This window comes from Lepidochelys kempii, chromosome 22, assembly GCF_965140285.1.
Source record: "Lepidochelys kempii isolate rLepKem1 chromosome 22, rLepKem1.hap1, whole genome shotgun sequence".
In the NCBI taxonomy this organism is placed as follows: Eukaryota; Metazoa; Chordata; order Testudines; family Cheloniidae; genus Lepidochelys; species Lepidochelys kempii.
The window spans coordinates 13,026,816-13,046,905 of record NC_136401.1 but is presented as its reverse complement, the minus strand read 5'-3'; the positions used below and the strand labels follow the sequence as shown (position 1 = coordinate 13,046,905).

At 48.3% G+C, this 20,090-nt stretch overlaps 1 protein-coding gene across 1 annotated transcript in view; it reads left to right on the top strand.

Annotated features, from left to right (window-relative positions):
- IGSF9B (immunoglobulin superfamily member 9B) overlaps positions 1-20,090 on the top strand; it is a 103,085-nt gene that overhangs the window by 67,844 nt on the left and 15,151 nt on the right. The window contains exons 13-18 of the mRNA XM_073320740.2: positions 5,995-6,170; positions 7,121-7,347; positions 7,682-7,766; positions 9,467-9,628; positions 10,965-11,010; positions 13,189-14,826. Coding sequence (XP_073176841.1) covers positions 5,995-6,170; positions 7,121-7,347; positions 7,682-7,766; positions 9,467-9,628; positions 10,965-11,010; positions 13,189-14,826 — 2,334 coding nt within the window. The remainder of the gene's footprint in view (positions 1-5,994; positions 6,171-7,120; positions 7,348-7,681; positions 7,767-9,466; positions 9,629-10,964; positions 11,011-13,188; positions 14,827-20,090) is intronic.

The window sequence follows — 20,090 nt, the reverse complement described above, 5'->3', positions numbered from 1 at the left end:
TGCCCAGATGAATAGCTAGTGGCTTTACATGTGTTGTGTACGCCATAATTCTTTCTCTAAAATATATATATATATATATATATATATATATATATATATATATATATATATATATATATATATATATATATATATATACACTACAGCAATCCCTTGTAAATACTCTACTGACACTATGATAAACTGCAGCTTGTGGAGATTATTACTGCAGTATATATTTCTAATAGGGGCTTAGAGTTCATAGCTGTTGTTTTCCACCCCACTGCAAGTCAGGGATGCCACTTTGAGGCATTTAAGTGACATTATTTGCCATGACTTCACATTGCCGTGACTTGGAGATGTAATCTCACAAGGTCATGAATCTTGGAGTACACCTGGGAACCTTTGGTCCCCCTGTTCACACTGGGTTTGTGGAATGGATTAGTAAAAAGACCTGAGGCTATCCTGTCTGAAAGGTTCCCTTCCCTTCCTATTCTGGTCCTGAATTCTCTGCCAATAGTTCTGGTAGGTGATGTTTTCCTTTGTGTGATTGTCTATGTATACGTTCCACTGTAGGTGTGCACCTAATGCACTCGAGCAAGAGACTTCCCATACCCATTGGTGGCGCACGCATCCCGCTGTCTTCATGTGCCAAGTGATGGCATGAAAGGGGCTTGGGCACTGCCTCCCTCAGTTCCTTCTCACCACCCCGGCAAGAGTTGGAGTACCCTGTCGTTCTCTGAGCTTCAGTTAGCCAGCCATAAAGCAAAAAAAAATTATTCGTGTGTGTGTGGTTGTAGCTTACTGTTAGTTTTAGTGTAGTTACAATTTAGTGGATTTAATATACTGAAATCCCCAGGTTTTGAACAATTTGTCACATTCAGGGCTGTGATTTCTATTAATGACAGACAAAAGCGTTGCTGAAACTGCTTAGGTGAGGTGCATGTGGGGACAAATGTCCTATCTGTACCTCCTTCCCAATGAGAATAAAAAAGCAGAGTGATTTCCGCCTCAAAGTACATCTTCTTGAGAAGGTCACAGGTTACCATTCAGTGCCCAACCCCAAGGCAATGGAGTGTTTGTCCACGAGGAGTGGCATTCCAGCTGCCCCAGTTTCTAAGCTCAAGACAGGTGAGAAACATCATTCATCTTTGTCTCCAGAGGACTCCTCGAAGTGCTCAAAACCCTTCTCAGTCTCTGAGATGGATAAATGTTAAGTCTCATTCTTCCCCTCACAAAAAGGCTCTGAAAAGTCCTCCAGGGCCAAGTCAAGAGCTGGCTGGAAGCATCGACACTCAGTTACCATCAGAGGTGACACCATTATCCCCAGCACCAGAGGGGCTGTTGAGACTGGTGCCTTCACCCCTACCTGCAAGACAGCTGTCTCAGACCTTACCAGCTTTAGCAGCCGAGCACTTAGTTCTGCTGTTGGTGTCTTCGCTGCCCCAGGCATTCTTCACAGTAAAAGACCTTTGGTGTGTCCCTCTCCTGGGCTCTCCTCTGTTGCATCGTCCAGTCCCCATCTCAGTGGCCTCCATTTCAGTGGCACTACTGACACCATTGTCTACAGTCGCCGTGGTCCTGCCAATTCCGTCCGCTTCATGGGTGTGTGTACTGCATCAGCGCTGCGGGAGCTGTCAATGTTCGCTCTTTTATCTGCATTCCGACCACCTCCGTCCACCAGCACGGTCAGATACGTCGTCAACATCAGTTCCTCTGGGATAACACCAGGTGCCAAGACTTGCTCCAACGCCTCCTGAGACTGCTGTTCCTTTTACTGAAGAGGGGTGCATCTCCCCTTCTTTAGACTTTGAACATGATAGACAGTCACCTGGACCCATATTTCTGTCATGATGGTCTCCAGACTGTCAGTGTTCTAAAGATTTCCCAAACTCTAGAGCAAGATCTTTATTATAAGGCTGCTCCAGTTCGGTGTTCCTCCATGGTGGTCTGTTAAAAGACTGGACTGTCCACCCTGGCTTTCTTGGGGCCCCTTGGCCTGCTCCTAAAATATCTAGAAACCTTGTCGGCTACTCAATCCAGAAGAATGTCACCTTCTCCTGTTCCTCTAGTGCCTAGGGTTGACACTTCTCTAAGCCTACAAATTCTCTCTAATGGAACCCACAGAAGAAGAGGAGACTGGAAAGGAGCTTTTAGCTGTCCCCTATCTATATCTCTTCCTCTTCTCCAGATGAGGCCACCACACCAAAGTCAACATCACCTTCTCCTGAGGACTTCAAAGTTTTTCAAGATCTAGTTAGGAGCGTGGCTGTCTCTCTTTGGGAACACAAGCAGAGCTTGTGCAAGACAATCCTCACACACTATTAGACGTTTTGCAAACTCCCACTCCTGAAAGGGTTAACCTTTCCAATAATGAAGCTTTACTGGAACCTACGAAGACCCTTTGGCAGATACCTGTCTCTGTCCTATCCCCTGAGAAATGGGCGGACAGATACGCCTAGGTTCCTCAGCAAGAATTTGATTATATCTTTACCCATTCCATTTTAGACTCATTAGTGCTCACGGTGGTTAATGAGCATTCCAGGCAGCCTCATGCTAAGGCTACCTCGAAGATTATAAAAGGCTGGATCTGTGTGGTAGAAAGGCATATACCATTGAGAACCTTCAGATAAGGGTCTCAAATTATCTGGCATTGTTGTCCAAATATACTTTTAGTAACTGGCCAGCGATTTCCAAATTCATGGACAAACTGCCTGAGGAATACAGGGATCGGTTCTTGGCCATTTGTTTTTGAAGAGCCTGTCGCTGCTCATACTTCCCTCTAAGCACCAATCGACATGTCGGATGCTGCCTTAAGCTTGATGGCTGCAGCAGGCTTCTGGCATTCCAAGAGAGATGCAAAATGCAGCAGAAGTTCTGCCGTTTGAAGGTGCTCAACTGTTCTCTCAGAAGACCGGTGACGTAATGTGCATGTTAAGACACTCTTGTGTGAGCCTTAGTTTGTTGTGTGTCCACCCTCAGTTACAAAAGAGGAAGCAAGTTAAGCCCCAAACAAAGTACAGGCCCTAACAGCAGCAGAGACCTGTAGAAGGAGGTCTAAGACTTCTAGGTATCACCCACCACATCGTCTGTAACAGGCGCTTCTCACCAGATTTAAGTGACTTTGAAACAAGCGTTTTGATACACCTGTCTAGGATAACGTACCAACTGTGTGTCATCTCATGCATTCAGACCCCCGTTTGGGAAGAACCCATCTCTCTCTTGGTTTTTTTTTTTTGTTTGTTTTACAGTGAAGAGACCAAGATCATATTGGACAAGTGGGTGCTCGGCCTTGTAAAGTAGGGATGTGTTACCCAATTTACCACCCTCCCCTTCCCCAACTCATCCTCTGTGCTCTTGTTCAGGGATCAATCTCATGAGATTGTTTTTTAGACCGAGAAGTACATTGATTAACACGGGAAACAATAGAGGAAGTTCCTTATCATGGAGGGAAAGGTTTCTATTCCTGCTACTTCCTAATTCCCTAGGAAAAGAGGCAGTCTTTGGCCATTATGGACTTAAGAAAGCCAAACAGATGTATCAAGAAAATCAAGTTCTTCCCAAAGCTTCATTATTCCAAAACTAAAGAGAAGCTCCATTTCTTGTGTATTGTGTCATTTTACCTGGACCACGCATTCTTTCAGCTCCTCTCGCAGACTATTTGTAGTCTATGCTGTGATGATGAAAGAGCAATCTGTTACAGCCCAGCGTATTTCACGCTGGATTTCACACTGTCAAGCGTTGCTATGATCTGGCAAAAGTCTCTCCTCAAATTTGAGGATAACAGCCCACTCCACTAGGGCTCATTCCACTTTGTCAGCCTTCTTGAGCTACATCCCTATAGCGGGCATTTGTAAAGCTGGAACGTGGTCATCTGTGTGTGCATTCTCCAGGCACTTGGCTATTACTCAAGCTTCTCCGGATGGCGCCAGATTCGACAGGTGGATGTTGCAGGTTCTCTTCAAGTAGTCTGAAGTTCTTCCACCTGTGTTGGAATTGTTGGTGGGTCTCCTACCGTGAAATGTATGTTCACAATCACTCGAAGGACAAAAAATGGTTACTTACCTGTACAGTAACTGTTGCTTTTCAAAATGTGTTGCGCACAAATACTCTACAACCCTCCCCTATTCCCCGCTACTTTGGTTTTTCAACTTACTGGTGGTATGAAGAAACAGAAAGGGAGGCAGAAACCGCACCCCTTTTATGCCCTTGGCTTGGTGCAAGGGGTGAACGGGGTGCATATGCCACCTATGATTATGGCTGGCAAAAGTCTGAGTCAAACGCATTGGTTGTGTACATACACCTACACTGGAACGTATATGTGGACAGTACATCTCAAGGAACAATAGTTACTGTACAAGTAAGTTCCCATTTTTTCTGGATGGTACCATCCACTAGCAGAAGCTTTCCTTTGTGGAGACATGCTAGGATGCCTGCTACCAGTTAGCTGTGAGGAAAGAGGAGATGGAGTAGTGGTGGTTGGAAGAGGCAGGTGCAGACTGAGAAACAAGAGGCACCTATCTTCCCAGGCTGAATGAGCTTTGTCATTCTTGCCGTCTCCCTAGATACATTAAAATCACCCCTTTTCTTTGCTCTTCTTGCTGGATTCCTGGATCCTATATTGCGTGGATATGGCAGTCGGGTGTTCACAGTTTGAAAAGCCATGTGTTTGGAGTCAGAGGAAGTCTCTGTGAGGATTGCAACTGCAATCTCTGCCTGCTGGCTGGCCAGGGTAGCCACCATCAGAAGGCAAAAAAGGAGATCAAGGGAAAGAAATATGGGACACAGACCTTTGCCCAAATCCTCTGCTGATGCAACTCCATTTACTTTGGAGAATTTGCCCTCTATGGTCTTAAAGTGCAGCTAGTCTTATTAAATGACATGTCACCGAAAGCGTGCTGTTCTGTCTGAAAAATGACTTAAAAATTGCATCCAGGAATTCCTTATTTGTCTCAAACACGTTTACTCAGTTTCAAAGTGAAAAGATGTAGGGTTTTGTTTTTATTTTTGCAGGGGAGAGTGAAGGGTTCCCCCTAACTACTATTGCTAGCCCTGTAATCCTGGGATCAGATCTCAACTTGACTGATTTCCCCACCCCCCCCGCCCCAATCTGACACGTGCTTAATCACCAGTTATGAAGATTATCGAGGACTGTTTCTGTCCTCGTAATGCCTGCGTAAACTCATTAGGATGGATTCTAATTTGTGATAAGGCTCCTTTACACTGCTCAGAAATGTAAATAAAATTCACTCTCGCTTTTAAACCCTTTTACGTTGCCCCGGGCCTTGGTTTAAGTGAGAATCTGGCCAATTGTCTTTAAAATTCTCCTCTTCTTTGCCCCAGCATAAACACCATTGGTTTCATTGGAGTGACTTCTGGTTTGCTCATATGTACTGGTTATTAAAATTTGGCTCCATGTCTCCAGTGGGGTTGCATTGGGGCGGGGGGTGTGTGTGGGAGGAATTGCTCTGTATTGGGAACTTAGTTAATTTTGCTGATGAAGTGTGAGGCCGAATAGACTCTGCCTCTCTCTGCCATAGCTGCGGCAGTGACACCAGGAATAAAAAGTAACAATGACCTTTTGTCAGGATCAGTAATCAGGATCTGCCTCTGGATACCCACTGAGAGCAGGGAGAGAAGTTTGTGGCCATTGTCAGACTGAAAGGGCTTTTTGTTAAGGGCCTGGTGTAATGAGGGAGGGCTGGCAGGAGTGTCCCTGTAAATCAAGGTGTGTTTCTGACTGGGCGTACCGTGGGAAGGAGTAGAGAGCCTTTGGCCCAGCAAACATTTTTCGTCTCAATCTCTTTCCTCTGACCCAGTTTCAAGGCAACTCACTTCTGAAGGTGGCAGAATCTCAGCACCTTGTCCTCACATATTGCTGGTGTATGAAACCCAGTCACTCAGGGTAGTTCCATTATTGCTTAAGGGATTGGCTCTCTGTCTGTCCTCTTTCATTCATTCATGCTTTCTCTCAAAAGCACCTCCTCTTGAGTTGTTTGTCTCCTCTCTTGCCAGGACGAAGAGAGCACAGTTTGGACCCCATGACTGGCTGTCTCTTCCGGTACCAATTGGTCCTAGTTGGCTGCTGGTGGACACTCTGGAACCAGAGACCGCCTACCAGTTCAGTGTCTTGGCTCAAAACAAACTGGGTACGAGCGCCTTCAGTGAGGTGGTCACTGTGAACACGCTCGGTGAGTTGGGACATCATGGAGCTAGTAAAGGAAATCAGAGAGTCCCTGGATATGAAGAGAATAGAGATGGGTGGTGAGATGAGGCAGGGTACTTTGGTCACGTTCCGTAGACCCGCTCTCATGTTAATGGTGCCAGTGACATTGCCCATGCAAGAACCAATATGCCCAATGGCTTAGTCATCAAGCACCACAGGATTCACCAGATCACAGAGATAAATGTTGAAATCTTGTCTTGAGTGGAGACTTGTTGGCTCAGGAGTTCCATACCCCAATACCATTCACCTTCAGGTCTCTGTTTCACAGGCAGCCCAGGCTGATAGTAACCAAAACTCATTGGCCCTAACTGGTTGTAATGTACACCCTATCTCAGTCCAGGTCACAGCACGGCCATTCCTGATGGTTCTCTTGTGGGTGGTCTCAAAAAGATCCAGGAATGAGTGGACTTTCTGAGACCGTATCCCTCTTTCTTCTTCACCTCCTTGTATCTGTGGCTGTTCCTTTTTCTCATAAAGACTTGTTGATGCTACCTGTGTGGCTGCATGTCTTAAACCTACAGTTGCAGAGCAGTAGGAACTGCCGTAGTGGATCAGAGCAGAGTCCCTCTAGTCCGTTATCCAGTCTCAGATAGCAGCCAATGGCCAGTGCTTATGAGAAAGTAATATGCTACCTTTAGTGCTCCTCCACTGTGTCGTCCTTTCCTGTGAAACTTGCAGCTGGTTGGTGTATGCCTTGAGACCTGTGGAGTCGCAGCTCTGGAGGCTTAAATCCTAACCAGCACAGCTGCAGGTGGTGTTGGATCTGCAGAGGAAGGATGACCGAAGAGAAGGGCGCATGTGCACATTGAAAGGAAGTGGAGAAAGTCGCCAGTTGTAGAGCATACGGCTCTTTTTTTCTTGACTCCACTAAAAGCATTCTCTGCCCCATCCCCTCCCTGTCCTGTGTGTCTTCAGCATTCCCTGTAACAACTCCAGAACCCCTGGTGCTGGTTACCCCACCGAGGTGCCTAACAGCCAATCGGACGCAGCAAGGAGTCCTGTTGTCGTGGCTTCCTCCAGCCAATCACAGCTTTCCAATTGACCATTACATCATGGAGTTCCGCGTAGGGGAGAGGTGGGAGATCTTGGACGATGCTATCTTGGGGAGTGACAGTGACTTTTTTGCCAAGGATTTGTCTCAGGTAAGAGGCGGTCTGAGTGCCCTTTGGTTTTTATAATGGGTTGGCCCTTTGCCTGGGTTACTGATTGTGCACCATCTGTATTGCAGCACTGGGAGAGCATTCGGGGAATACTTTCAGGATGTCGGTTGCTTATTTCCACAGTAGGGGCTAATTTGGTGTCCCGAAGCATAGACCCAGTGAAGAACCAATTCCCTTATCATCCCAGGGGAAAAAGGGCAGTCCCTCTAGAACAATGTTGAGGATTCGTTCTCTAGTCTGGAGAAGGCATTTTGGTGTGCTAAATTGTTGAAGGAAGCTTCTGACTAGTGGCTTTTGTTGTTGTTTGGTGCTGTAGGACACCTGGTATGAGTTCCGAGTTCTGGCTGTCATGCAGGACCTCATCAGTGAGCCTAGTAACATTGCAGGTGTCTCCAGTACAGGTAAGTGTCCTTCCATCCTTCCAGCCCCAAACAACTTAAGCACAGAGCTCAACGTGGAAAGGCAGTATTGCAGTGTGGTGAGATGCAGGGTCTGATCCTGAATTGAGAGCCCTCTGACTTCACTAGAAACTGAGTATTCTGCAACTCCCATGATTACATTCACAAAAAACTGCTGGGCTATGCAGAATGGAACAGCTTGCGATCGGAAAGAACAAATCGGCGCAACACAGTAGCACAATAGGCCAGCAGCAAAACACGGTGTTCTATACTGTAACAGAGTACAATATGGAACCGAATAACGGAGCATAGCCCGAAGCAGGGAGTCGCAGTGCATCACAGTTCTGCCACGTGCACTGAGAACAGTGCCCCAACCCAGGGAATACGCCGCATTGACATGAAAATGAAAGCTGCATGAAGGGCAGTGCGATACTGCACCATGGAATAAAAACAAAAACATTGTAGCTCCACGAAAGGGACTGTAACACACAGCAGCAGAAGAAAGCACAATGCAGCCCTGCATACACCGTAGCGCACAGGAATATTTCTCAGTCTTCAGGAGAACCCACCATATCAAAAATAGCAAGTTGTGGTGGAAGGCAATATAATCCAGGGAAGGAGAGCTGGAAATAAGAACTATGGGAACCTAAATTATACCAGCTCACAATATGAGACCAATGATTCTTCAATTATGCTGTGTATAGGACAGATCCAGTCTAGCACTGCCCTCAAGTGGTGTTATGCAGAAGCACTTGGCTGGATGCAAGTTGCACACTGGACTTTTGTTTTTTTAAGATTAGATTCCTCTATTGTAGTTTGTCTGCCTGAATTTGCTAGCTCTTGGGTGTGTAGCTGACCTCAGTTTATGGCCAGGTGTAATTACACAAAGTCAGTTACTACTGTCTCAGCCCAAAAAGTTCTGCAAGCTGGTGCTAGTGACAGGTTTCCAGGGACAGCTAAGTGGATAGGTTAAGTAGTTAGCATAAACCATGTAAAATCACTTCCCAGTAATTGTGTACACACACTTGAATAAGCTACTGTCAAATTTGCTGATTCAAATCCTGCCAGATCAGCCAACACTGAGAGTTGTTGGATAACTGTTCAGTGGCCTGTGAGTACTAATAGGGAGCGTCTCAGTGAATGTCCAGTCGGCAGGTGTCCACGTTAACTCTGGGTCGCTTGCATACCGCAGTGATATGCACGATGTAAGAACACAGGAAAAAAACCAAAACTACCAGCACATTTGGCCTCCCTGTTGGTCGTCTCCTCAGAAAGACAAAAGACTGAATGGGGCCACAGTGGCTGAATTCCCCTTTCACTCCTAGAGGTGACCCCTGCAGAGCTTCCACTGCTACTTCCAGTGCTGACTGCTCTCCAGTTAAGTGGATTGCCAATAGCGATGACGCTTCTTTGTCATGTGGACAGGTCTTTGTTCGGCTCTGGGCGGAGACCCAAAAGTATCTCATAGACCACTTCCCAGGCATCTGAGAGTAACAACATTGACTCACTACCGCTCTGGGCTGGATTTAAACCAGTAACCTAGTTGGGAAAGGCTCTGAACCTGAGCACCAATCTCCTGAACCGTCCAATGCTGCTACTCATTTACACACCCTGTGTAAGCCTCACTTTCCAGGCAATGATCAGGACCCTGGTTGTGGAGAACAGTTTCTTTTAGAACTCAGAGGGTTCTCCTTTTTCTGCAGACATCTTCCCCCCGCCCGACCTGACGGACGATGGTTTGGCCCGACCCGTGCTGGCGGGCATTGTTGCCACCATCTGCTTTCTGGCTGCTGCCATCCTCTTCAGCACACTAACTGCCTGCTTTGTCAACAAACAACGCAAACGCAAGCTCAAGCGCAAGAAAGGTGAGGCCTGCTACTTTGTATTTTTTCTCCTGTGGCATTTTGTGGTCATCTTCCCTGTCTGTCTCTCCCGAGCGTATTCCGGTGAAGCTTGCCCTAACTTTATCCATCAGCTGTGACTGTTTGGATCCTGGCCCTTCCTCCCCCACATTCCTCGGCTCTAATCTGAACAGATGGGTAAAAAAATTAACAACTGATGAAAAATGTGTCCTGAGGTCTGGAGGCTTGCTTTGAGGATCCCCTGACATCTCACTGTTGTGAGAGGAGAAGAGTGGTTATGCGCTAGAGCAGCGTAAGGGAAGAGATGCATTCTGGCTATATTGGAACCTCTGCTGCTGTCTGAAACATCTTGTGATCAGAAATGGTAGAGGCAAGGTGGGGATGAAGATGAAATTGAGAGGTATCTAGGCTGACATGGCAGGGGACCCTTCCTAATGGTGATATCGGTTAGGCCAGTGGGTTTTAGGTTTGGGGATTTTTCATTCTTGGGGTGAGAACCTCCTTGCAGAGTCTTTCCCTTCCCATAGCTCTCCAGTGGTTGGTTCTTAAGTCACTTCCTTCTGAGGGCCACCAAGACCAGCTGCTCGTATCACTGGTGTTTCATGGATCATATAGTGTGAGAACTGTTGCATTTTAGAGCAGGCGTGGCCAAGTTATGGCTCTTTTACAGTTAAGGTGCAGCTTGCAGAGCTCTCTGTGCTCCTCCCCGGGCATTCTCCACTGACCAGACTGGGGAAGAGAGCTCAGGGCTTCCACCCTTGTGCAGGGTGGTGGGGCCAAGGGCTTCTGCCTTGCAGGGAGGGGTGGTCTCATGGCTTGAGCCCCCAATGGGGGGGAGGTGTCAGGGCTTCAGCCAGGTGTGCCTCCCCAGCAGTTGCCACTCCACGGGGCAGGTTGAGAGTGTTTTGCGGCTCTCAAACTTCTGAAGATTTATTGTATGTGCTCCAAGGGTCAGTAAATTTGGCCACCCCGGCTGTAGAGAATCACCCAGAGAAAGCGGTGGAAGCCCCATCACTTAAGTTATATAAACTGGGATAGGAATGCCCTGCAGGGAAATTCACATGAGCTGGGGATGCAGGGGGTGGACTCTTAAATTAAAAAAAAAAAAAAAAATCTCTAGTGTGTGTGATTTGGTGACAATAGGATTGATAGGAAACTGTGTGGAGTTGTTTGTTTGTGTGCGACTATTAAAGCACAAATCAACCAAAATTTGGCCTCTTTTTGTCAAGTCTTTTTTTTTTCTTTCTTTCTTGCTGTTGATTGTAAGATTTTTGATGCCTTTTTCTGCCTAGTTGTGCCTCTTTAGAGTTCTCTCTTTACTCCCCCTTTTCTTTTCCAGACCCTCCTCTCTCGATAACCCACTGCAGAAAGAGTCTGGAGTCTCCGTAAGTATTTCTGCCTTAGAGGTGCCACTCAGGCTGTGTTCTATCTGGTAGTTTTGGAGACCCCTCTTTATAGGGATGCTGCTCACAGGAAATGGAAATATCTAATGTTGTTGAGTATCTCAAATCTGCTGATCGTGGGGTCTGATGCTTTTGGTGTTCCCTAAGTCTGTGGAAAAAAATAGCCTGCAAGAGACTGCCTGGCTTTAGAGCAGAAGCAGAGGAGGTAGTTACCAATGAAGCCTGTTGTAGGAGATTTCCCAAGGGAGTAGTGCTGGACTTTTTATTTTGAGGTGGAATTCATAAAAGATTAGAGTGGGACGAGACCTCAGGAGGTCATCTAGTCTAATCCCCTGCTCAAAGCAGGACCATTCCCCAACTAAATCATCCCAGCCAGGGCTTCGTCAAGCCTGACCTTAAAAACCTCTAAGGATGGAGATTCCACCACCACCCTAGGTAACCCATTCCAGTGCTTCACCACCCTCCTAGTGAAATAGTGTTTCCTAATACCCAACCTAGACCTCCCGCACTGCAACTTGAGACCACTGCTCCTTGTTCTGTCATCTGCCACCACTGAGCACAGCTGTGCTCCATCCTCTTTGGAACTCCCCTTCAGGTAGTTGAAGGCTGCTATCCAATCCTGCCTCGCTCTTCTCTTCTGCAGACTAAATAAGCCCAGTTCCCTCAGCCTCTCCTCGTAAATCATGTGCCCCAGCCCCTTGATCATTTTCGTTGCCCTCTGCTGGACTCTTTTTCCAATTTGTCCACATCCCTTCTGTAGTAGGAAGCCCAAAACTGGACACAATACTCCAGGTATGGCCTCACCAATGCCAAATAGAGGGGAATAATCACTTCCCTCAGTCTGCAGGCAATGCTCCTGCTAACGCAGCCCAATATGCCGTTAGCCTTATACTGGCAATTTTTAAGTGGCTGCTTTAAAAGAAGTTGTGGATCCTTAATGCAAGTTTCACTGTATCTAAGAATATTTCACCTTTGTTTTTTCTTCAACTGGGAAATTTAGAGTTCTACGAGCAACTCTTTTTGCCTTGAAGATTCCCCCATTTTATCTTTCTCCCCACACTCTATTAAAGACCCTGGATCGTTGTGTCCCACTAGTCTCAACTCCTTCCAGAGCCCATCAGCAGTACTCAGTGCGTCCACCAGCAAGGGTAGATAGAGACAGGGGGTGTCTTTGGTGAGAGTGTAGTAGTCTGGCCTCTGATCACCTCATGTGGTAGCTTCAGGAGCATCATGCAAGAGACCTGTGCTGACCCTGAGACTTGGTATTTTTTATCTTGTTCTACTGTTGTTGTCATTTTTTTTCCTCCTGTGGGCTCTCCCATTTCAATGAGAAGACCACACTTTTAAATTTCCTTGCCCCCATTGTCTCAATTGGATTTGCTGAGTCTGTGTCTCTAATCCTGTTTGTCCCAAGACTTGTGTGTGGTCGGCGGGGGACGGGGGGGACTCTTCAGAACAGCTGCCCCCTTCTTCCCTTTTCAAGCCTTAATCCTTACCCTCCTGGCTTGGAGGAAAATCATAAGTATTTTTTCTTCTCATGGTGTGAGCTGGGATCGGAAGTTGCCAAATACTGCAAGAGGGGATGTTCTTGTGCTGTTCTTCCCCAACTGCAATCTGAAGCACGAGAAATGAAATCACATGAGGGAGAAGATCTTATGGAGAGGTTTCCCAGCCTAGTTTTGCAAGAGGCTCAGATAATTCAAATGAACATACAAACCTTTGGGTACTTAGCCAAACTGAAGCCAAGCCCTGGACGTGTTTTCATTCAGTCTTATGGGTCTGTGGAGCTAATTTCAAGAAATTGCAGTGGATTGTCTGCTTGAGGGAGGGATGAGAGAATAAGGAACATTTCTCTGTTTGGCAGTCAAGGGGGGAGAAGTAGTGGCTACCTGTTTTGTCTTCTGTCTTACACATGCCCCTGCCCAGCACACTGCTGGGGCCTATGTTAGAACCACATGAGCTTCTGCCATCTTAATAATGCCCACACTAAATTCTTCCAGGCCTCCCTCTTCTGGGACCAATTAAGGCTTTTTCATTTTGTGCCCTCCTGGCCTGTGATCCCACTGCGCAAGCCCCAGATTTGTCTCCTTTCCCCATGACCGTCCCCCACCCTTTTTTCTTTTTTTTTTTTTTTTTTGGTTTCTCTCCTCTTTGGTCCAGGTTGTCTTCTGGTAAAGTGAGTCCCGAGAGCATCCGCACGCTCCGCCCCCCCTCGGAGTCCTCTGATGACCAAGGCCAACAAGGCAAGCGTATGCTGAGCCCCAGCAAGGAGAAGGAGTTGTCCCTTTACAAGAAGACCAAGAGGGCCATTAGCAGCAAGAAGTACAGTGTCTCCAAGGCTGAGGCTGAAGCCGAGGCTACTACCCCCATTGAGCTCATCAGCCGTGGGCCTGATGGCCGCTTTGTCATGGACCCCTCAGAGATGGAGCCCTCACTCAAGACCCGCCGGATAGAGGGCTTCCCCTTTGTGGAGGAGACAGACATGTACCCTGAGTTTCGCCAGTCAGATGAAGAGAATGACGACCCCATTGTGCCCTCCTCTGTGACAGCCCTCAAATCTCAGCTGACCCCTCTCTCTTCCAGCCAGGAATCCTACCTTCAGCCACCAGCATACAGCCCCAGATTCCACAGGGGCTTAGAGGGCACAGGTGCTCTGGAGAGCCGCCTGCAGGCCACTGGTCAGGCCAGACCTCCAGCTCCAAGGCCTTTCCACCACAGCCAATTTTATGGTTACCTCAGCAGCAGCAGTCCTGGAGAGATGGACCCTCCGCCCTTCTACATGCCAGAGGTCAGCCCTCTCAGCTCTGTCATGTCCTCCCCTCCTCTGCACCCTGAGGGGCCCTTTGGACACCCTACCATCCCAGAGGAGAATGGAGAAAATGCTTCCAACAGCACGTTGCCCCTGACCCAGACGCCAACAGGGGGCCGGTCTCCTGAGCCATGGGGCAGGGCTGAGTTCCCTTTCAGCAGCCTGGAGGCTTCTCCCATGATATTTCCTCAACAGCTCCACCAGTGCGAGGTGACAGAGTGTGTGCAGCTGACGGCCTGTCTTCCTAGGGGCCCGCCCCCTTCCTCCCTCCAGGTCCCTGCATCCTACCCTGGCATTCTGCCCCTGGAGGCACCAAAGAGTTGGACTGGCAAGCCACCTGGCAGAAGCCAACCCTCTGTGCCCACCACCACCAAATGGCAGGACAAACCTATGCAACCTATGGCGAGTCAAGGGCAGCTAAGACATACCAGTCAAGGTATGGGCATACCCGTGTTGCCTTACCATGAACCGTCCGAGTCAGTCAGCCACAGTGGCACAAGCACATTTGGCCTGGACACCAGGTGGTATGAGCCCCAACCCAGACCTCGGCCTAGCCCTCGGCAAGTCAGGAGGGCTGAGCCCAGTTTACATCAGGTGGTGCTACAACCTTCGAGGCTTTCCCCTCTGACCCAAAGCCCCCTCAGCTCCCGCAACAGCTCCCCGGAGCTGACTGCACGTGCCAGACCGCGACCGGGTCTCATCCAGCAAGCGGAGATGTCGGAGATCACCCTGCAGCCCCCCGCAGCAGTCAGCTTCTCTTGCAAGTCCACCCCGTCGACCGGCTCCCCGGCTCAAAGCAGCAGGGGGGAAAGCCCCAGCTACCGACCTGCCGTGGCCTTCACCTCTTTGGCCACTGGCTACCCCTCCTCTCAGTGCCCCTCCCTTCCCGGGGACAGTATGGATGTCTTTGGACAAATTCCCTCTCCAAGGAGGGCTGGAGAGGAGATTCTCAGACCTGAGCCAACACCAACAACATTATCCACTTCGGGGTAAGTGTGTATGAATCCTTTTAGCTGCCCTTTATCTGCCTTTCCTTCCCCACCCCACCTCACCCACTGCCCCCAACTCCCTCCTCCTCCTCCCCCCATCATCATCATCATCATCATCTGAAATCATAGAGGTTGTTTGGACACGCTGCAGCATCCCTTTTGGAGGTGACTTCCAGTTGGCATTGGTAGGACCCTGCTCTGAAGAGGCTCTTGCTACTGGCACGGTTAGGACACGGCTCACGATAGTGGGTTAAATAGGCAGAGGAACAGTCGGTCATTCAACAGCTGCTCTTCTCCTCGCAAGTCTCTTGGGGATTGGGAATCTGTGTCTTCGGATGTGCGGAGAAGGGCCTTTCCATGTAAGGAACTAGATTAGGGGTCTCGTTACCTGTGCTTGTTGGGTAAGTGACCAAGGGTCACCGGCAGTTTCCTTTCTTGTTTCCTGGCTCTTGACTTTCCTGGAACATTAGTGTGTGCCTGGCTCCCTGGCTTCTTTCTGCCCTTTCCCACAAAGTCTAGTGACTATAACGAACGACAGAGATGGCCGCAAAGGTCACCTTGCCTCTCCATCTCCAAAAGCGATGCTGCAGCCCCAAGACTCGGGCGGGGAGAGGGTGCAAGGATTTAGTCCTATGAACAGCATGTCAGGAGAAGAAATTCACCCGAGCGGAAATCAGGAAGCTGCTGGTATTCAGAGATCCTGCCCCAAAGAGCGAGGCTGCTGCGCTAAACTCCAGTGGCTGGTTTTCCAGGTACCAGGGTTGCGCCAGGCAAAGCGTCTTTCTGTTTTTCTTCTCTTTTCTCTGCCTCTTCTTTCCCTCGTCTTTTTCACAGCACCTTAGATCCTGTAGATGTTCTTTCCTTCCATCCTCTGTCTTTTGTTTTAAATTCTATTTTTCAAGTAATGGGGTTTAATCTCTTGATCCCTCAACTCGTGGAGCTCAGGGAATTAATGGCTTGAAGTAAACTATAAGCTCAGTGCAGTTAAACTCAGTGGAGAGAGGACCTTGGGGCAGGCAAGGAGGAAGGGCGATGTTCAAGCTTGCATAGCCAGCATTGGCTAAGGTGTAGGAGGTTAGTGTCATGTCAGGAAAACCGCATGGTTTGCAGGTGGGAGCCTGGCTTTTCACCCTGTGGTGCCCCTTGCATTTCATTTACTCTCTCTGGTACCTGGAAGCTTTAAATCCTTAGAAACCCAATTAGCCCATTCAGCACTGTTGTTGGTTGCTGACTTCTGGAGACTGGATGAATGGGTCAGAGAGGGGTGCTTATATTGGAGGGGCGTCTGTAGTAACAAAATCAACCCCAAATCAATTCTGTTGTGGCTTTTAAAAATATATATGTATATATCATCTCGTGTGAGTGTGTGTGTGTGTATATATATATATGTATATTTGTATATGTCTCCAACCAATCTAATATAGCCAGGATACCTTGATGAGCTATAGGGAAGTCACAGGACAATTCTGTGTTAGAGCACTGTTGTCTGCGCTTTTATGCAGTGTTTTCATCTGCTTTGTTTTTTTCTTTTGTTTCTTCCCCCATTCGTTTCCAGCCACGTTTGGTTTTGGGTTTTTTGTTTGTTTGTTTGTTTCCCCACTTCTTCTCCTTTGGCATTTTTGACGTGCTGATGTGTTGCGGAGCTCGGCTCCTTGCGGGTGTTGTTAACTGCTTTGTTTTTGATTAATCTCAGCTATCTGGGCAGTGTTGTCGAGACAAGCTTCTCCTCAGCTCAATAGGTAAGGGTGATCCATGTCCGAAAGGATGGCGTGGGGGCTGTCGGAGGGTGGTGGGGAGCGGGGCGTGGAAGGGGCTTTTCCAATCCCATCTCGTCCTTTAAAGGGGAATAAGGAATTGTAAAATACTAGGACAAAACCTTTGCACACATGGTCTCTGTGGCTTTTGGATTTCCCCACTCACCAGTGCCTCAGGGCTATCATGGGTTCAGAGAGGCCTACCTATGGTCGGGATACAGGTAGAAAGACTTGGTATGGCTGTGACTTTTGTGGGGGCAAGCCTAGTGAGGAGGGGAGACCGCTCCTCATTCTGTATTGTGTAGGGAGGTGCATGGTCTAGTGGATTGAATGGGGTTGGGAGCCAGGAACATGTAGGTTCTAATCGCAGCTCTGCCACTGACTCGCATGACCTTGGGCAAGTCGCTTCACCTGTCTATGCCTCCAGTTTCCTCCTCTGGCAGTGGGGATAGTAATATGAGTGGCAAGAAATGGTCTGTGAAAGTGTTATATAAATGTTCAGTGCTATTTGAAAATGAAATCTTAAAATACTGGATTTATCATACGGATACAAATAAGGGACTAAGAATACAAAACGGGCACATGCTCAGCAGCACCTAATAGTAGCTCTCTGTTTGACATCAGCTAGCAAACAGTTAGTTATTTGGGACCATGATCTCATTCCATGAATTCAGTGAAGGGAATCCAATTTCAAAATACTTCTCCAATTTTATTTTAATAGCCGAGGGTTCCCCCCTCGCCTTCATTCCCAAAATTCCTAAATTGTATTAAACTGGAGGAGTTCTGGGGTTTTTCCTTTTGCAGATTGCAGCAGTACGCCGCGTAGCTTCAGCTCATCAGTGTTAAAGCTTTGTTTTGAACTGTAATAATTCAATTACAATAGAAGTCTCATCTCTCTGAAATTTTCCTCAATGAAACCTTGCAAGTTGGCTTCAAACCTAACCAGGATTACAGTGACTTAAGCAAATCTTGCAAGATTTTTCCAGGAAAATACCTCTTGGAGACTTTCTGGGGGCAGTTTCACAGATGTAGCAAGGTCCTGGAACTGAAACTGAAGACAGAAATAGGAACTTGTTTCCAGACTCCTTTGTAGTGTTTGAGCTTCCTCCTCGTCTTCTGTCCACTGAGTTCTTCAGTGCACTAAGCTTGATTTTACCCCTTACTAACTCTGAAGACCAGAAGAGAAGGTCAACTGAAGTGACATGCTGGGCCAATACCAACTGTGATGGCTACCAGGGATGCAGTGTCCCAGGTCTGCTTTTATTTCCACGATCGGAGAGCCTGCATGCACCCACGGAGCAGCAGATTCACAGACACTCTCAGCTGCTGATCAAAGGGTGAGATATCCAGCTCCTAGCCCCAGCGTGGGCCTGCGTGGCGGGATAAGAGACCCACCGAGTGTTGCGTCACAGCTTAGTGAAAGCAGCAAGTGACACTCGAAGGGATACAACCCTCCTAGCTCTCGCCGAGAAGTGTGATGAGGGAGACAGATGGGGATGTCAGGAGGGTGTGTTGCGGGGGGGTGGGAGGGCAATACAGAGTTGGACGTTCAACCAGGGGAGAGAATTAGGTGTCGGAATGGTGGGTCTATCGCACTGAGGCCCATCTGGCTGGCGGGGAGTGCAGAGGGCGACTGACAGAGGGAGCAGGGACTTCTTTACCACTGTGTCCTTTTGGAGCATTGCCCTCATAGCTGCCAACCAAACCGCTTCAGTCCTTTCTGCAGAGCTTCAGAAGCCACTGAGAGAGAGGCCCTCCTTTCGGGGTGTTCTGTTTAGCCCTGGCAGCCTTGGAAACTTTCTGCCCCACACCCCACTCCAGGTACCCATGGCAGCCCTGAAGCCTTTTCAATCCTCTTCTTGCACCGATTCCAGGCCGAGATATTCATGCGTGCCTATAAAAGTTTTCCGCAGCAGCCAAGCCACAAAAATGTCCACCGGCAAAGGCCAGGGACTGAAATGCATCTTACTCTGGGACTTGGGTGCAGAACCCATTGTAATCGAACCTGGGTTCACTGACAGTCTCTCCCTCAGCTAGAGGAGGGAGAGAGCCATTATCTCGAATGGGGAAGGCAGAGGGATAATAAATCCTGCACGCTAATAAGAAAGGAATCCCATAAACAGCACAGCCAAGTAATTTCTTTCTGATTTAGGGTTGTAAAATTGTCAGTGGATCAGAGCACTGGAGCTATATACCAGACTAGCCAGGTTTTATGCCGCAGTAATGAAAGCGGGGAGGGGAGACGTGGTTTACCAGCTCTGTGGTGGCTTACCCATCAGCAGCGGGGCACTGCTAGCAGGTGAATGGGATCTCCTCTGTGGGGATGCATGCAGATCAGGCAGATGGGGGCAAATAGAGGGATACAAGTGACTCTCTGCATGCGGTGTTCATTTATAATCCCCTGACATGGCTGGAGTGGGAAGGCTTTTGCAATATCTCTTGCTGTGCGAAGGGCAGGCAGGTTTTATTTAAGGGTGTGGGTAATTTTATGCCATGATCCAATTAACTTTCCCCTTTCTTTTAATTGAACCCAACGTGGCCTGAACGTCTCCTAACGGGGAAGAGTTGGTTCTGTCCTCTCGCTGCGGTAGGAAACCCAAAACCCACAGGGAAGGCAGGCGAGCACCTGTGTTACCTCGGCATCCCAGGCTGTCCAGTGCTGGCAACCCCAGCTCCGCTCCTCCCGTGGGACAGCACAGTCAGCAGCTGGCGTGCAAAGCTTCTGGTGCCTCCTAGGAGCAAGTGGCAAAGCCATGTCCATCCCATGGGGGAGGGAGCTGCCCCACCCCCAGCGTGGGGGGGACGACGACTCCTCACGTTGAGTCGGAAACGAGTAGGTTCCCCTTTAAAGACCGTCTGTGTGCTGATCCTCTACATGTGTTTCATAGCCACTCTCGCTTGGAGAAGTTGAGTCCTCTTGTCTGAGTGGTTTTTTTTTTTTTTTTTTGTTCGTTGGTTTTATTTTCTCACTCCTGATTTCATTTATCTTTTTTCCCCCGCTGTGATCTTTTTTTCTTCCTGTCCTCTCCTCTCCTCTCCCACCCCTCTTTTCCTCTCCTTTCTCCCTTGTTCCTCTCCTGTCAGCATGGTGAAGTCCGTTGTGTAGATGAGTTGTGCTGTCTGCAGACCTGTAGACGGGATGCCCGCTGTTATCCGCTCCTTTTTATCTCATTGCGGTGGGGGTGGCTTGGTAGCAGCTCTGTGGAAAGGGAGTGACTTCTGTGTTTTTCTAGCATCTTTGATTTTGAAGGATCCTAAGCCGATCCCAAGTGATATACCCACAGCAGCCTCTGGGTTGGAGGCAGCAATCAATTCCGCACAAGACTGGAGGGGAAGAGGGAACTCCTACTCCTAAGAAAAGTCTCATGGGATCTTTAGTGTCCATGCAGCACACAACGGATCTTAGCTTGTAATATTTCCTTGCATGAAAGAACCCATGTATATCAATGGAGTTTATAATCTTGGAAGGGTGAAGGATGGAGTAAACCTAGCCAGGATTTGAACCTGTGG